The sequence below is a fragment of the Sminthopsis crassicaudata genome, chromosome 3 (assembly GCF_048593235.1).
Source record: "Sminthopsis crassicaudata isolate SCR6 chromosome 3, ASM4859323v1, whole genome shotgun sequence".
Classification (NCBI taxonomy): domain Eukaryota; kingdom Metazoa; phylum Chordata; class Mammalia; order Dasyuromorphia; family Dasyuridae; genus Sminthopsis; species Sminthopsis crassicaudata.
Genome location: NC_133619.1, coordinates 571,746,757 through 571,766,445, shown reverse-complemented (window position 1 = coordinate 571,766,445; position 19,689 = coordinate 571,746,757). Strand labels below are relative to the sequence as shown.

The 19,689-nt window shown below is 33.2% G+C and overlaps 1 protein-coding gene across 5 annotated transcripts in view; it reads left to right on the top strand.

Annotated features, from left to right (window-relative positions):
• SGCZ (sarcoglycan zeta) overlaps positions 1-19,689 on the top strand; it is a 531,956-nt gene that overhangs the window by 381,098 nt on the left and 131,169 nt on the right. For all 5 annotated transcript variants that reach the window (XM_074304818.1, XM_074304815.1, XM_074304814.1 and 2 more), the window contains exon 3: positions 11,594-11,788. In XM_074304818.1, coding sequence (XP_074160919.1) covers positions 11,594-11,788 — 195 coding nt within the window. The remainder of the gene's footprint in view (positions 1-11,593; positions 11,789-19,689) is intronic.

Here is a 19,689-nt window from a genome sequence, read left to right as displayed (position 1 = left end):
GCCCCGGTAGTCAGCAGACTGGATTTCATTTATCTGCTCTGGACCATTCTAAAGTTTGTTTATTAACCACATGGGTGAATACTTCAAATATAAAGGGAAGCTGAGACAGGTAAGAGGCAGAATGATACAATACATAGAGAGCTGATCTTGGAACTGGCAAGTTCAATTTCAAGTCCTACTCCACCTTCATCTCTGACATACCAACTTTATGACTGTGGGCAAGTCATTTAACCTCTCAAAGTTCCAGATAAATCTTTACAAATTCCCCAAAAAAAGTGTCTGCCTGGATTAGTCTGCCTGGATTAGTTCTTTACTTATATATGGTGGAATAGGATGGGGTGAAGATAGTACTCCCTTTTAAAGAAGTCTCATACATGAAGGCAGCTTGGACTGAGACTTAAAATAATTATTACATTTAATTCTGGGTGTGTGTGTGTGTGTGTGTGTGTGTGTGTGTGTGTGTGTATGTGTGTGTGTGTGTGTGTGTGTGTATGTGTGTGTGTGTGTGTGTTACCTAACTTGGAAAGAAAATGTGATCTGGCAATGACCTAGATCACCAAGAAAAATATGCTGTCAAACTGAAGTGAAGATGGAAATGAAAACATGAAGTATAGTTTGGGACAAATATCAGAGAACACAGAGAAAGCCTGAGCCAGTCACAGCTTGTTAAATATATGTCAGCAGAAGGGGTAGGAGGAAAGTGAGCTGAGTCATCAAGTTATGCCATAGTAGAAGCTGATATAAGTAGAAAAAGGAAACAACAGAGGAAGGAAGGAAGGAAGGAAGGAAGGAAGGAAGGAAGAAAGGAAGGAAGGAAGGAAGGAAGGAAGGAAGGAAGGAAGGAAGGAAGGAAGGAAGGAAGGAAGGAAGGAAGGAAGGAAGGAAGGAAGGAAGGAAGGAAGGAAGGAAGGAAGGAAGGAAGGAAGGAAGGGAAAGAGAGAGGAAGGGAGAGAGAAAACACACATTTATTAATCACTTGCCATGGATCAGGTATAATAAGCACAACACATAAAAATATAAGTAAATCCAAAACAATCCCAATAGACTTTGGTTAGAACATGCCATCTGCATCCAGAAAAAGAACCTTGGAGATTGAATGTTATGTTCATTTCTTTTTTCCATTTTTTTTCCTTTCCCATGGTTTTTCTCTTTTGCTCTGATTTTTTCTCTCCCAACATGATTCATAAAGCAATGTGTGTTAAAAATAAATAATTAAAAAACAAACAAACAAAAACAAAGTCCCTGCCCTCAGAGCTTATATTTCAACAGAGGAGGACAAGTTACAAATTGCTCTCAAAAAGTTATCATGTCAGCAATGTCAACTCAAATTTGTTATTCATTGTTATTTTGAGTGCACACATGTATGTATGTATAAATGTATGTGTGTATATGTACTCTACATATCTTAAACTAATATATAAATGTTAACTATTATCATATTGTTTTAAATAGTTCCAAAATGTTTTATGGAATAGCTGGTTTGATTCAAAACTCTGCTAACCCTGTTAGAGTGCGTAATCTTTGTGGTACTTTCAGTACTCTCTATTTTCTTTTTCCAGCTTCCTCATGATCACTCTAGGAGTTCTTTTAATGTGCATTTTTCCTATTATTGGCATTCCACTTCAACTCTATTTTCTTCTCCTAAGTCACTGGCCTGGTGCCCTATCATTTCTTCTCCTGTCAAACCCTAGCCTTGGATTACTCCCCTTCAGCTTCCTTCACTCCTATTAATGTGTTACTGAATAGAGTTGAAAGAAAAATCATAAAACTCTGCTAACTGCATACACTCAAAATTAGGCCCTCATTTTAGGAAGGCAATTCTTTTATATTCTTCAGTTCACAATCCCCTCACAGCTATTTCAAATGTTTTAATTTTTACTCACACTTCCTACCATATCCCTTCCTCCACTTTCTTGAATGGACTTTACCCAATTCTTCATTTATAAAAGATAATTCATCAAGTTCCTTTTACTTCCTCCTCTCATCTCATGTCACTCATATATCTCATATTTCACCTATCTCCCTGTTCTCTCTCTTTCTTCACTCCTGTCATCAAGAATAGGCAGCATTTATGCTTATTGAGACAAACCTCTCTCTATATATACCATTGATCCATCCTCTTCTATTTTCTCCAGTATATTGGTCCATCTATTATCCTCACTTTCTCACTTATCTTCAGTGTCTTCTTATGTATTAGTTTCTTCTCTGCTCTTTATAAACATCCCTATGTCTACTTTTATCTATAAAAGCCTTCCCTTTATCTATCCATCCATCCAGACTGGCTAATAAGTCTCTATCTCTCCTTTTTAACTTAAATTCCTCTAGAAAGTCATTTGTAAGCATTAACTCCTCTCCTTTCCTGTTCTTCTCCCGGATGGCTTCTGATCTCATCATTCACCTGAAATGATTCTCTCCTAAGTTTCTAGTTATCTTTTAACTGCCGGATCCAATGATCTTTTTTTTCAATCTTTCTTGAACTCTTGACAGCCTTTTATACTTTTAATTACTCCTTGAGATACTCTTCTCTCTAAATTTTTGTGACACTGCTCTTTCTTCTGGTTTTACTCCTTACCTGTTTAATAGCTCTTTTTTTGTCTCCACTGCTGGATCTTCATCCATTTTACACCCATAAATTGTGGGTATACAGCAGGGCTCTGCCCTTAACTACTTTCTACACACCCTCTGTACCATTTTACTTAGTGATTGCCTATGATTTCTATCATCAGCTCTATGTAGATGATGCCCAAATTGGCATAATCTCTCTTTTAAACTTCAGTTGTGTATTACTAACTCCTTTGAGGATATCTTGAATTTGATGTCCTGCAGATGTCTAAAAGTCAACTTGTCTAAAACAGAATTCATTATCTTCTCTTCACCCCTCTTGCTACTTAACTATTTTCTTCTAAGTTAAACCATGCTAATTGTGTTTATGCAAAAAAAAATATTCATTTTATCTTTTTTGATCATCTCTACCTTGTGTTTCATCAAAAATTCTCTTTATTCTATAACTGTGAAATTCATCTCCATATTTATCATATATATATACACATACCTTGTATAGGTATATATATACATATACCTTGTATATGTATTTTAATCAAAGAGCCATCTGAGGATTGTTCTAGTATAATAGTGTTGGGTATCAATGTAAACCTAATTTCTGCTAGATTGCTTTCCAGTACTTACAGTAACTTTTGAAGCAAACATTTTTTCCCACCATGTGCAAAATATTCAAAGCAAATGAACTCAATAAATTTGTAATTCTTTTACATGTTCTAATTTATAACATTTGGGAAATAGAAGTGAGCATGACAATCTTTTGTCTGTCTAATTTGCTGTGAACAATTTAATAGTCTGCAAACACCAGTGTCTCCAGGTTCTTGCCTGAGATGCAGCTAATTAACTTATCTGTAACTCATTGAGGAGCTCAAATGCTTATGCAAACATGACCCTAGTTATTATGAAAGTTAATTGAAAAGACATCCTGTATAGTGCAATGCCTTAAATGGCATATATTTGGGTGGGGGGGACAGTAATTTTAAAAGACTTCTTTTTTTTAAATATGTTTTATTGTATGATGGTTGTGTTTATCCATCTTGTATGTTACTGTACAGTAAGTTTTGAGTGTTTTGTAGGAAGCTAAGGGAATCTGCAGTCTCAATATCTGTGCCCTTCTCAGGCTTCTTAAATCAGTAAAAAGAGAAAAGGAAATCTTAAGAAAATGGGATTCAATTTTACTGAATCCTAATATTACTTTTTTTCTTCTCAGTAGTTGCTACTGTAGATTAGACAGTCATATCATGAGAGAGATACCATAGAGGGTAGATAATTGACAGTGGCATTTTTTATAATTCCTTTCTTGGTTTTTTAAAGAGATAATTAATTTACTAGCCATTTTCCCCAAAACTCACTCCCCTTCTAAACTTCCCTATTAGTTTACATTATGACCACCCAAGTTTGAAAACCTTGGTATAATCCTAGACTTCTAAATATCAGTTACCCCATATGTCTATTTTCACAACTTCTTTCAAATATGGCCTTTTTTATTCACTCCAAGGTTGTTTAGTCTTTTCATTTCTTTTCTTTTCCTTTTTTTCTTTTCTTTTCTTTTCTTTTCTTTTTCTTTTTTTTTTTTTTTTTTTTTTTTTTTTGATCATGTCAGAATCTTTGTAACCTTTTGGGGGATTATCTCAACAAAGAGTGGTTTGCCATTTCCTTCTCTAGTTCATTTTATAAATGAGGGTACTGAGGCAAAACAGAGTAAAGCAACTTGCATAGAGTTATGCAGTCAAGTATCTAAAAACCAGATTTGAACTTGGGAAGTTTATTCTTCCAGGCCTCTACTACTCTTTCCATTGTCCCACCTAACTGCCCATTCATTCCAATGCCACCAAAATTCAGGTACTCATGGCCTCTTCCTTGGATAATTCAGTCTCTTCTTTAATCCCCCCTGCCTCCCAAAAAAAGTTCTCTCTTCAACAATTACCAACCAACTCATAATGCCTCAAAAGAGCTCTTTGTTGTTATTATGAGCATTTACAGCTTCAAAATCAACAAATATTGCAAATAAGGGATTGATTTGTTTCTTTGCTGCTTGGCTAGACTTAAGGATGAATATTAATAATTCAGATTAAACTTTTAATTGTGTTGTCAATATTTTTTTTCAGAAAGCTTGTTGTTAAATATTTACCAGCATTCCCCTGCATAACAACATATCACCAACTAGTGAAGGGTAATCATTAATAATAAAAATTGATGCTTATGATAATTACCATGATCATAACATCAACCACAATCCTCATTTAGATAAAACTGAAGGCAATTGAAATACAAACTAAGGCGATAGATCAGAGTAGCCCCAAGATCAAAATAAACAATTCAACTCCAAGCCCCAACATTTCAACAGAAGCTTTGAAAAGAGGGAAAAGTTGGAAGATTTGATATCCCTAAACATCTTCACCTCCAGACATTTTTTAATAACCAAATAGATGGCAAAAAAAGAGCTCTGCCATCAAAAATGATTTTAAAGCAGTGTATTTGAACTAGAATTTTGAATTGAACAAACCAATTAAAATAGACCAAAGCATTCCCCAAATTCTGGTATCTGATCTTATTGGGAAGAACAAATAAATTTTCCAACAACATTTAACAAAAATTGAGTCACATCATAGAATCTGAAGAGAGCAGTGTATGAGGCAACTCTTGATGTATTAGCAATTGTAGGAGACAAGGCAGGGCTCTGGAGTATGTCCCTGTAGGATGGGGATAGTGACAAATACCATCAGGATAGAAATGACGTGAAAGAATTATTGGAGATAAATGGAAAGCCACTATGGGATTCTATCAATATCTAGCTTGCACATACAGGAGAAAACATTAGCACTCTAACATGCAAACAAGAGTAATAAAAGAAAAACATGTGAAACAGGATCTAGAAAACACAAACTTCTCAGAGGCTCTAGATTTTCTTCATCAGCTGATGAAAATATTGCCGAGATAATACAGAAGTCAAAGTAGCCCCAAGAACACAATAAACAAGTCATCATAGAATTCAGTCATCATTTTCAGGGAAGTTTTAAAAAGTTGAAAGAGGACTCCACACCCCAATCAATACTACCCTTGGCCTGAACAGAGGGTGTGGGCAATCTCTGATCATCTCCAGGCTCACAAGAAGTTTAAGAAAAGGAAAATGAAAGTTAGATAAAAAAACAAAGAAGAAAAACAAGACTTAAGCATAGTTAATCCAGCAAACAGCAAAACAGTTTGGTCAAAAGTGATTGAAACTGACTTCTTTGCAAAAGAAGGAAGGAGTACTAGAAAGCTGTGTAAATATTAGCCCAAATTCCTTATTGTGAGGCTATCATTATAAGTAAAGAACTTTACCAGCTTCTACTCAAAACAATCCTCAACTTTCTCTCTTAGGGTTAGTGGAGGACACAATGAACAAATTCTCTGGCCCTGAAGTCAGGAAAAGTTTATTTCAAATCCAGTCTCAGACACTTACTAAATGTGGGACCCTAAAAAACTATTTACCATTTGCCTTGATTTCCTATTTGTAAAATGGAGATGGAAGAGTCTCTAACTCCCAGAATTTTGTGATTTGCAATTGTAAAACACTTTATAAATGTTAGCTATTACTCTTTTAAAATTATTTTTTATTTTAATTAATTCATTTAATGAACATTTATTTTTCTCTCCCTCACACCTCCACCACTGGGGGGGGGGGAGGGAAACAAAACTTTGGTGCAAGCTTGCATAATTAAGCAAAATAGATTTCCACAGATCTAACTTCCAAAAACTTATGTCATATTCTACATCTTGAAACTGTTCTCTCAGAATGTGGTAGCATGTTTCATTATCAGAACTCCAGAATCACATTTGGTAATAGAATTTTATCTTATTTCATGTTCACTTTCAGAACTGGAAAATGAACCACACTAGATTTGCAAGGGATGCTGATGAAATTTACTATGAGACACTAGGGCCACCACCTAAGCTAGCTACAAAAAGATGGACATTTCCCTCCCACAGTATTGATGAACATTCTTAGAGTCTATGAAAAACTTGTTTAAAATCATTGCTAGTACTTTTGGGACCAGTTTAAATCATTTCACTGAAGAAGAATAAAGGCAAATAACAGATACAAAGTAATAAAGTTATTGAATGTAACTGAAAGTAGCTAGGATCCCAGATAGCTTTGTATCAAATTTCTGAAACAAATATTTGGTATCCATTTTTTAAGCCAAGTCTACTACTCTCTTCATTATGCTATAGATAGATTCACTAAAAGCATCCCCAAGACCAATTCAGCAGAGACAGGTTGTTAGGCTGATATGTACCACCTCCTGTTCCCAATCCTTCAAAATAATTTCTTTCTATTTTAATTGGAATTTATAAGTATTTATTACAGTGACAGCTGTGAACAATACTGTCTTATGGCATACAAGTAATGATTTTCGGAGCTAAGATTCAACCCCAGCCTTCCTAATTAGTGTTCTCTTATCTCCTAACCTATCAAACTCCTACACCAGAAAAATAAAGGGATGGCTCTCTAGACATGAATGATTTACCGCTATAACTGCTAACACCTGGTCATCAGGCTTATTTATCCATCTTTAAACTCATATTTATTTATTTACTTATTTCACAATTCATTAACCATTCAATGGTATGCGACCACTGATATTACTGGCTTTAGGATCCAGTAATGAGTTTTGTGGTTAACAATAATAGCTAATATTTATGTAGGACTTTAAGATTTTCAAGCATTATATATACATATGTATATATATATATATATATATATATATATATATATATATATATATATGTAATCTCATGAATTTTCACAACAACCCATGGATGTAGGTGCCCTTAGTTATCCCACTTTATAGATGAATTTGAACTCATTTTCCTAATGACAAGTGTGTGTATGTATATAATATTTTATATTTCATACATATATATTCTCTCTTCCTTGTAGTGACACCCCAGTAAAAAGAAACTAATTAAATGAATCTGAGTATTTTATTTAACTGGATTCCAACATTTGTTATTTCCAATAAATATATGTTTTAGTTTGGATTTTAAAAACCTTGCCTTTGGGAGGCATGTTATATTTCATTTTTATACCTCTGGACTCATGAATTATCATGGTTTTAATGTTTTCATTTTTCTTTGATCTCTTTCAGGTATAGGACTAATAGTGATAGCACATAGTGAACAATATGCACAATTTAGAAACTTTGCAAATTGTTTTCTACTTAATAGTTCCAAAAAAGAGTGTACTGGTATGCCTGTTTTTCTGCATATTCTTCAACTTTTATATTTTTCCTTCTTGGTTATCTTGGTCAGTGTGATGGGTATAAGGTAGAACCACAGATTTGCTTCACTTTGGATTTTTCTAATTATTAGCAGGGGCAGCTAGGTCATTCAGTAATAGATGCAGGAACCAATTAGGAAGGCTCATCTTCCTGAGTTCAAATTGGGCCTCACACATTTACATGTGACCCTGGGCAAGTTATTTAACCCTGTTTGCCTCAGTTCCTCATTTGTAAAATGAGCTGGAGAAGAAAATGATAAAGTACTCTACTATCTGTGCTGAGAAAACCCCAAAAGTGGTCATAAAGAGTTAGATATAACTATAAAATGGCTAAACAACAAAATTTGGAACTTTAAAAAAAATCTGTCTATTGATATATTAAATTTGTTCCTTTGAAAATAATAAAGTTTTTGACCATCTCAAAGGGGAATGGCTCATTTGAATCAGTTCTTTATATTTCTTAGATGAGAACTTTATCAGAGAAACTTACTGCAAATATATTTTCCCAGTTACTTTTTTCCTTCTAATTTTAACTGAATCAGATTTATTTGTGCAAAAGCTTTTATGTAATTAAAATATTGATTTTGTCTCATACTAGCTTCTTTGTGGTTTTGGAAGTGAACAATTCTCCATTCAAAGTTCGAAGGCTATGTCTTTTTTGCTATTCTAATCTGTTCGTGATGTGATCTTTTATGTCTCAGTTAAGCATCTATTTAGAGTTTATCTTGGTGTACAGTGGGAGATGTTAGATTATACCTAGTTTTTGCCAAATAACTTTCCAATGTTCCAAGTAGTTTTTTGTCAAATAAAATAAATCCATTTTCTAGTAAATTGAAGTTTTGAGTTTATTTAGCAATTAGTTTATACTCTGGGGGTATGGGTGTTCTATAAATTGTACCTTTCTCTTTTTTTAATTAAATTACTTGTAGTTATTATTGTTTCATATTGTAGTCAGACTTAGTATTGCTAATTTTGCTATGGAATTTATTATTTTTCCAGCTTTATTAAATGACTTTTGTTAGCATGATACTGAATACATAAATTAGTTTTTGTAATATTGTCATTTTTGCCATGTCAACAGTACAACTTTCCAATAACATCTCTAACTGAAAGTGACTCCTATGTATAGTTGGTAAGTGCATAATGTTTGATTGGTAGACAGAGTCCCTGCCAATACACAATTCAGTTTATTAGTTTATTTAGTTTTGATTTTGTTGATACTACATGGTTTCACATAACTCAATTTTTCATTGGATAGATTATTGGGCCTGGAGTCAGCAAAACCCGCAAAATCCAATCTCAAATTGTGTGTGATTCTGGGCAAGTCATTTAAGCTCCCTCTATAATAAAGTTAATTATAGCACCTCTCTCTCATGATTCTTCTAAGAATTAAATAAGATATTTTTAAGTGCTTGTCACAGGGCCTGGTACATTGTAGGCTCTCAACAAATGCTTATTTTCTTCTTTCTTTCCATCTATTCTTCTTTCTTGCATACATTTTTCCTTTTCTTCCCTTTTTCCTTCCTTCCTTCCTTTTCTCTTTCCTTTTTTCTTCCTTTTACTGGGAAAACAAAGAAACACAGATTAAATGTTTAAGGGTTTGCTAATATTGTTTGGGTTCTCAGATATAAACCTAAATTGAAATTAAAAAAAAAGAAAGAAAATGCAAATATTTAATACATCAACACAGCCTGTGTCACAAATGTCATTCAGGATTATATAATTTTTCAGGTATCTTTAATGGACACACAACTTCTGTCTTTTATTGGAAGAGTCATCATAGAGGTAGAATTGGGAACAATCATCATAGAAGTGAGATTTATAGAGCAGTCAAATAAAAAAAATGAGACTAATAGAACTCTGATTATGAAGAACTAAAATGTTTAAACATTCCATAAATAGCTAAGGGAACCAGTCTGTCAAGGTGGTAAATGGAATATTTTGGGGAAAAAAGTTAATATTTTGACATGCCTTATCTAAATTCCAAATGGGTTGTTTTGTTCAGTCATTTTTCAGTCAGTTTGACTCTTTAGAACTTCTTGGAGTTCTTGTGGCAAAGATCCTGAAGTGGCTTGCCATTTGCTTCTCTAACTCATTTTACAAATGGGGAACAGAACCAAATATAATTAAGTGACTTGGCCAGGATTCCACAGCTAGTAGTACATGGTGGCAAGCTTTGAACTCAGAAAGATGAGTTTTCATGACTCCAAGCCCAGCTCTATCTAGTATGCCTCCTAGGTTCCCCCTACATGTAAGTTCGAAACATCAAATAATGGATTTTGCTCTGCATTTTAGAATATGAAATGGATTACTCCACATATTCATGCAAAAAATGTTATTTAAAAATTTTCCTTTCAGTTTGATAATTATATTCTTTTTATTTTAATAATTAAAGGCACAAATGACTATTTTTATGAGATAATCAAAACTGAAATGCAACTAAAAATTAATGATGAATTCACATTGAGAAAGCACATTGTAAAATGCTTTGTAAACTTTAAAATACCATATCAGTTTTAGCTATTATTAATTTCATCATCTTTTTCATCATTATTACAATAGCAACAAAAGCTCTATTGTTATTCATGCTGTACACATAAATTGGAATTGATGCCCTTTTTTGTCAATGTTTCTTACATATACTTGGATGATTTTATTGTAACCTATTTCAACTTATTGCTCTAAGAAATTGTCTGTCCTCTGTGTCTGAAATGCTTTCTCTTCTCTTCTGTTCCTCAGAATCTTTTTTGGCATTTGAGATCTTTCTCAACCACTACTTTCTATATGGATCCTTTCATTAATGTCCCCCCTTCCCCATAACTTTTTGTTTACCTTCTTTGAATTTATTCTCTTTATATTTATTCTGTAATTATTTGTGAATATCCCACTACAATGGAATTTCATGAGAACTAATTTCACTCTTTGCATTAATGACAATATACAAGGATACATTGTCATGAATTCTTCATTTAAGAGAGTTTCTTTGCATCTGTATTCACTTCTGCTAAGCATAGTGCCTGGTACCTAATATAATGGGAGACAGAACTTTATTCACTGGATGCAGTGTTAAGCACCAATACCTATCCAGGAGGTCAGGCAAATATGGGTAGTGATACACTTGGAGAAGTGTGATATACTAATTCTTCTGCCATAGCTAATATGGTGGAAATTATATGGGACAAGTAGGGAAAGGACTCAAGGTCATTCTAGGCAGTTTAGTAAGGAGGAAAGAATTGAACTAGCAGTCATCAGCTCTAGATCCTAGTCCCATCTTTGCCTAATGGTCTATGATTCTGGGTAATTTACTTCCTTTGTGTGCTTTAGCTTTTGCACTTATTAATGAAGCTAGATTGACTAGACAGTGTCTTAGTCCCTTCCAGTGCAAACAAGTCTCTGGTTTCTGAGATTCAGGGGGGAAAAATCATCAATGGAAAATTGTATATAATTTCTCAAATTGCCATTATTGAATAAGAGAGCTTCTATAAAACCACTGGGATATTAATTGTTTGAGGGACTGTGTTAAGATACTCATTGAATAGTCATTATAAAAAGTTGTGTTGGATACTAATTGAATAGCCATTATAGGAGAGTCATTGACATCTATCCATTATTCTAAATTTTACTGATTCCAATGTCTATCAGGAGCCATTTCTGGCACATGCACTCAGCCTGAGCATGGTACAGAGATCCACTTTATAGGGACTCTGACTCAATCACGAGAAACTTTTCTAAGGATTTTATTTTCTGATGATGTCATTTACACCCTTACAGATGACACGAGAACAGTATATATTGGCAACACAGCAGAATCACCTGCCTCGAACGGAGAATCCTCAATTTTATCCAGTCGGAATTTATGGATGGAGGAAGAGGTGCTTATACTTTTTTGTCCTCCTGCTTCTGGTTACTGCAATTGTTAACTTAGCCATGACGATATGGATATTGAAAGTGATGAATTTCACTGTGGTAAGTACAGCCACAACTCTACATCTCTCTGCTGTTTGGTCAAAGACAACTCAGTTGTCTCAGTTTTCATCAGTAGTTACGATTTTAATTTTGCACATGCATGGTAGAATTCTAAGTGTATTCTAGATGTTATTGTCTACTTATAATGGGCTTACTCATGATATAAATATGACAATGGGTGCTACTTAAGTCAAAAACAAAACTTTTGTTTGCTTTAAAATATTTGTGGCCATCAAGTTTTGCTTTCTTTGGAAGTTAGGAAACATTTACCATTTATGCATATGTTAAAATTTTAATTATCATAATAGTTTATAGGAGGTATTATTTTTTCTAGATACCCCTTCATACTTACCTAAGGCAGAAAAAAAGATTGATTTCATTAAAACTATAGACAATAATAAATGGCAAGAAAAATAAATAAATATGAAAAACAAGTTGTAGAACCTTATGTGAAATCTTTAGCATTTAACAAGGCAGAAAAACAATTAGCAAATAAATCAGAATACAAAACTGGTTTTGTTCTGTGGCCCTCCCAAATCTGTCCAAAAGTTCAGCTACATCTGACCATCATTGCAATCCAATAATTGTACCCAAAACAATTTGGGTTCTGATGATTTAACATTTAGTCAATTCCTACAAGACTCTGTTCTATTTTTTCTATAGAAATTAGAAATTACATTGAACTTGTCAAATAACAATAAATATGAGCATTTCCACAAAAAAAAGAACAAGAAGAAAAGATTGCATATGAAATTGCAAATCTATTACATAAAGCTTATTTTTAAGTACATATTAAATGTATGTGTCCCCTTCTGAATTTGCCTTATGTTTTCTCTATTTGTGTGTTCCCTTGATGCTTTTTCATTTTCCCTTTTTTTTTTAGCATCATTGTTAGTGCTTTATCATTTCTGCCTTCACATCCTCTCTCTCCCAACAATGAAAGCCTTCTCTTATAACAAAAAAAAAGTGCATTCATACAAAGCATACACATTGCTTACATTTGAAAATATATAATTCATTTTTCACCTACCATCTACTATCTTTCTGTCAAGAACTTAGAAATCATACTTCTTTGACAATATGCTGTAGTTTTTACCGGCCAACAGACTGATTAGAGTTCGGAATTCTTTCAAAGTTCTTTTCCTTTAAAATACCACAATTATTAAACTAAATTACCATTAATTAAAATACCATAACCTCCTGGCTCTGGTCATCTTTCTTTCTCTTTATTGGTTCATAGAAGTCTTCTCAGCTTTTTCTAAATCTCTGATCATTTATCATTTCTTAGAATATGATAATATTATATTACATTCATGTGCCATAATTTGATAAGCCATCTCTCAATGGGCACTTCCTGTGTATCTAGTTCTTCACTACAATTAAAACTGGTGTTAAAATATTTTTTGTACATTTTTGTTCTTATTCTTCATTTTTAAAATGGGGGGGCCATAACTCTGTTAGTAGTGTTGCTGGGACAGAAAATATGTGCAATATAACAAGTTTATGAGTATCATTTCAAATTTCTTTCTAAAATGTTTCAGCCAATTCATAGCTCCACTAATTTCATATTATTATTCATTTCCTCTAGCAGCTCTTCCTATGTTCAATGTTTTCAATTTTTGTATTCTCTTCCAGTCTGATAACCATACAATAGAACCTCACGCTTGTTTTAATTTGCAGTTCACTTATTATTAACTTGGAATATTCTAAATATGGTTATGGTTTTATATTTCCCATTTTGATAACTTCCTGTTATCTCTTTTACCTTTATCTCTTATCCAGCTTATGTTCTTATAAATGCTGGGAAATTTGGGCATCAGGCTTTTATCAAATATATTTGATCAAATATATGTCTTTTCCCTACTTGACTATTTCCCTTTTCAGTCTAACTACATTGATTTTTTTCTGCCAAAAAAATTCAGTGTTATGCCATTAAAACTATATTTTAAAAAATCTTCTTTATCTCTTATTTCCATAGTTGTGAACGCTATCTTTTTCACTGCTCTTCTAATTTATGATATGACACTTTATATCTAAATCAAATAGCCACTTAGAATGTTATGGTGAAAGTTCTTGGTCTAACCCTAATTTCTGCCAGATTGTTTTCCAAAATTGGCAGCTATTTTGGTTTTATAGTAAAGTTTCATGCCAGCAGTTGGCAGCTTTGGGATTACCTAATACCACATTTATGTTTAGTGTTATATATCTAATCTGGGTTATATATCTAATCTGTTTCACTGATCAAATTTTCTACTTTTTAAAATCACTCCCAAATTGTTTTTTATTACTTCTGCTCTATAATATAGTTTGAATTTTGGTACTGATAGACCTCCTTTCTTCATACTATTTTATTTATTATTTCCTTTCAGATTCTCAAACTAGATTCTTCTGGTTTATTCCTTAAAATGAATTATATGCTTATTTTTATCTATATGCATAAATTAATGCTCTGGTGATTTGGGTAGTCCGATTGGCATGACTCTGTTAAGTAAAGGGATTACAAGGACAAAAATTACATGGTCCCTAACTTTAAATTAGAAGATCCATAGATACATGTAATTTATACAAAATAATTTCGGAGTAATTTTAGTGGGGAGGATAGGCTGGAACAGAAAGCATTCATAACTGTGGAGAATCAGGAAAAGTCCCATATATAGAAGGTACAATGGAATTCATAGAAATGAGAGATGAACATGGGATAAAGAACTTAGTTCAAACTTTGGTTCCTAGAAAACATCCCTCAGGAATTGAGTGACCATTCACTCAGATTCATACCATCATCCTGTACTTTGCCTTTCAGTCAGTCAGAAGGGAAATTACCTTGGTTTTGTTAAAGAGAAAATTCCAAGGGCAGCTAAAAGGCATAGTGAATAAAGTGCTGGCCCTGGAATGGGGAGAACATGAGTTCAAATCCAGCCTCAAATACTTAACATTTATTAGTTGACTGATCCTGGGAAAGTCATTTAACCCCAATTTCTGAAGGAGAAGGGAGAGGAGGAGGTGGAGGAGGAGAAGAAGGAAAGAGGGAGATGGGAAGGGGGAGGGGAAGAGAGAGAGAGAAAGGGAGAGTGAGGGAAAAAGAGAGAGGGGGGAAGCAGGAGGGAGGAGACAACTCCCTAGTATTTTAGTGAGTTCCAGTTGCACATTAGGTATGAACATAGTCTGGTGGTATGACCCAAAGGCCTTGCATATTTCCAAAAAGAAAATGAACTTGAAGTTGCTGGAGGTCCCTGCCAAATTCATATAATAATGAAGCATGTTAATATTGAAAGTCTTTCCCCTCTCCCAATATTGTTGCTTAGTCCTTTATTCTTCCTCCATCTCCAGGACCATGAGTGCAGTACACAGTGTGCTTTTATCCCCAAGAAGTTGATCCTATTCCAGTTTATTTCTTCTCTCCTATTCCTCTGTTTGTCCTTTGTTCTTTCCTCTTTTCTCCCAGAAGCTTGGATTTAGAAGTTCTAGAGTGACAACTTTGAGTCGTTCAAGACTTTCCCTTCTCTATCTAGTATATCTCCCCACCCAAACAATGGTTTTAGTCTTTCTTTGGTCTTTTTCCATATTCAAGATTTTTTTTAATTACCTTTTAATTCCTTCACCATCCTCCCCAGCCTCATTTCATTCTGATATTTAGCACTCAACACTATTCTTAAAAGATAAAGAAAAGGGAAGTGTGAGCATGTTTTCAAATATTTTTATTTAGGAGACAAATTTAGACATGACACATTCATTACAAAATATGTCATTTGTTTTGTTGTTGCTGTTTCTATTTATACTGTTTTAGCAATTAGGAACATTCCAGGTCCTACTTCATTGTGCACCAATTCATATCCTACATTTTAGAAGATATCTGTTGCTTCTTAAAGCATAGAAATAGTCCATTTATTCTATTCCTTTACCACAATTTGTCATTCCCCAAAATAATGGGAATCTACTTTGTTTCAAAATTTTTATTGGTCATCCTATTTCCACCCCCCAAAAGTGCTGATATAAAATACATTAGTGTTAATGACATCTTTCTTTTTATTATTTTCCTTTTTGTTATTTACATCTAGAAATAGAATCTCTCAGTAAAGTTTTAAAATTTAAGAAAAATTTTCTTGTTAAACTTGCACACTGTTTTCCAAAATTTCAAGACCAAGTTATTTTTCTACCAACTGTATATCAATAGTCCTTTTTTGCTACAAACCCTCCAAAACTGACTATTCCTTTTTGTCACCCTTGACAATTTGCTTTGATGTACCATTCTCTTATCTTTTTTAATGCTTTGGAAAATTTAAATGTTTTTAAAATATTTTTCATTTATTCTTTTGTGAATTATTTCTTCACATCCTTTCACTATTTGATGATTTTTGCTCTATTTCATTAATTCCCTATATAAACTAGATATCAGACTCTTATGAGAATGATTTTATTTTTCCCAGTTGATTACTTCTCTTGTTATTCTGTTTCTCATTATTCATTACATTATAATCTTCTTGAAATTAAGTAATGTTTTTTGCCTCTTTTTGTACCCCAGTGCTTAGTACAGTGCCTAGAACAAATGTTTATTGATTAAGAGAGCTTTTCCATTTCATATAATCAAAATTATTTACTTGTAGTTACTGTTATCCCTTGTTAGCCATAGAGGTGCTACTTTATCAGAATTGCTTGTATTTATGTTAAAAGATCTTTAATATTGAATCCATCCTTTTGTAGATGTGATATATATATATATATATATATATATATATATATATATATATATATATATATATATAGTGATATTCTAAAATTAAATTCTGCCAGACTCCTTTCCAGTTTTTTCCAGAAATTCTTTTTTTTTTTAAATAAGGAGTTTTTCAAATAGGGAGTTCTTTCCTAACTAAAAAATTTGTTTTCAGATCATGCCCTACATTCCATTTTAAATAAAAGTTGAATGATCAGCCCTGTGTGTATGCTTATTATTCTCATTACACAACTTCTTCTTTTCCTCTATAGTGGAATTGTTTCTATTCACCTCTTCAGAGTTTCATGAGAGCTTCTTATTTCCCCTGGGTTTTTCCCCCTATAAAATTTTAACTTAGAAGAATTTAACCATCCTTTCTCTCAACATCTTAAATTTGACCCACCCCCAATCACCTAGCATTCAGGTGTGCTGAGTAGTAGAATTTCACATAGTAGGAAATTCAAACATTTCTACTAATGTCTACTTTCCACTGTTACATAGAGAAGCAAGAAGGCTCATTTTTAGTTAATTATTTCACTGTCTCTAAGAATGTACTATATTGTTTAGCCATTAGATAGCATGCTGAGTATGCCCATCCAGTGTCCCTCTTCTACTCTCTTCAAATTTTCTAGTGACTAAGCTAGTACCAAGTTCAAGATCAACTAGCTATGTATTCTGGAATATACATCCCAAATTTGAGAGGAGGAAGATGGCAAAAATGATGACAATAATATTTGTTATAATGATATCTTCACACATACAAGAAATATAGGAAATACGGTTAGACCACAGAACAGTCCATCTCCCAAAAATAAGCAGATGATAGACCCTCTATATGTTATCTTCCTTAAACCCCATGTAAAGCACCATATTTAATTCTATATACAGAAGCTTATGAAGGATGTTAATAAACTTTTATAGTACAAGTAGAAGACCAACTGGCTTTGATTTATACCATTCAAGAATCAATTTACTAAGCATTGGAGATGCTAATATAATCAGGATAGTCCCTTACACAAAGTCAAGTTGGAAAGTATATGTGAGGAGGGTGAGGGGAGTAAGAGATGGCCTATCCTGGGGGAAAGACTGTTGGGGAGGAAGTAAAAAAGTCCAGAGTGATGAATGGATAGCCCATTGCCAAATTTCCTTTGAGGCAATTTTTACAATAACCTACCATGTGACCAAATGGAGGTCACATATCATCTATCTCTCCTTGCAACATGACTTTTATAAAAGTATAAGTTCAGCCTATGTTCTGGAGGTAAATTTGGATATTTGCACAAATGCATACATCTGGTATGCATATATAAGAATTATCCGGGGCATAAGTTCATTTTAGTGATCTGAGAAAAGTCATTAATTTTTTTGAAGAAAGCAGTTGTATGTTCTGGGATAGCAATTGCTAGGTCCATTATGACATGAATTTTGCATGTATATATTCATATATTATGTGTATATAAGGATGCATATGTGTTGTATGTATTTATATATGCATGTATGTTTGTACATATCTCACCCTACCAAGATAAGGGCAAAGCTGACCTATCTGAATCTGAATTACCCATAGCAGAATCCAGATTACTGTGGGAAAGAGATGGACATGATGGTGTGATTTGAGATGAAATGGTTTGGGGTGAGACTGGGAAGTGACATCATGAATAAATGACTGATTTCAGTGCTATCAAAGACTTGGCTAAAGTCTTATCTCTAACATATATTGACTGTATGCCCTGGGGCAGACGTTTTAACCTCTCATTGTCCAAGAAAAATCTCTGAGACTCTTTAGTTGCAGAAAATTGACAACATAAATAGACAGCTTCTTCATTCAGGAGTTTTGGACCAATGAACTTATAAGTCTAGTCACTACTTCCCAACCTTTTAAAAAATTTACTTTCAAATCCAAATTCTCTTCCATCTCTTGAGAAGGCAAGAAATATCATATCTGTAAAGTCATACAAAATATATTCTAATGTTCACCATGCTGCAAAAAATAAATGAATGAATAAAGCAAAAAAAAAAAAAAAAAAAGAGAAAAGCATATACTTTGTCTTACACTCAGAATTATAAGTTCTTTATCTGAAGATAGCCTTTTTCATCATAAATCCTTTGGAATTATTGTGGAGAATTTATTGATCAAAGTTCATAATTATCATAACAACATTGTTGTTGCTGTGTACATTATTCTCACTTTACATCAATTCATATCATTCTCAAGTTTTTCTCAAACTATCATCTTTATCCTTTCATATAGCACATAGCATTCATCACATTCATGAATCATAACTTGTTCATCCACTCCATAATTTGTGGTCATATGTTTAGTCTCTAATTCTTTGTCACTACAAAAAGAGTTGCTATAGATATATTTGTATATAAGGATCCTTTTTCTTTCTCTTTGAGTTATAGATTATAGTAATATTCTTGGGTCAAAGGGTATGCAGTTTTATAGCTCTTTAGGCATAGTTCCTTGCTCTCTATAATGGCTAGACCATCCTCAACTCCACCAAATATGCATGAATGTACCAATTTTCCTATATCCTCTCCAACATTTATCATTTTCCTTTTCTGTCACCTTAGTCAATTTCATGGGTGTGAGATAGTATCTTAGAGTTGCTTAATTTCTCTAATTATTCATGTCTTAGAAGATCTTTTCATATGACTATTTATAGCTTTATTGTTATTTTTCTTCTGAAAACTACCTGTTCATATCCTTTATGCAATTATCAATGGGAAATAGCTCTTAGTCTTATAAATTTGACTCAATTTTCTATCTTTCAGAAATAAGACTTTATCAGAGAAACTCACTTTAAACAAATTTCCCTAGTTTGCTGCTTTCCTTTAACTTTTATGAAAGTAAATTTTGTTTGTATAAAACCTCTTTTAACTTAATGAAATAAAAATTATCCATCTTACCCCCTCTGGGTCTCTCTTTCTCATTTGGTCATGAACTCTTCCCTTATCCATTTATCTGAAAAGCAATCTTTCCCATGTTCCCTTAATTTGATTATGGTATCACCCTTTCTGTCTAAATTATACATCCATTTTGAGTTCTTAGCATATAGAATTGTTATGCTTGATTTCTGAACAGTGTTCTCTATGAAGTGAATTCTTGTCCTGAGAGCCAGGATTTTTAGACTAATCAAAAAATAGTTTCTATGTTTATTTGCTTCTGTGTATTGTGTACCTGATCTAT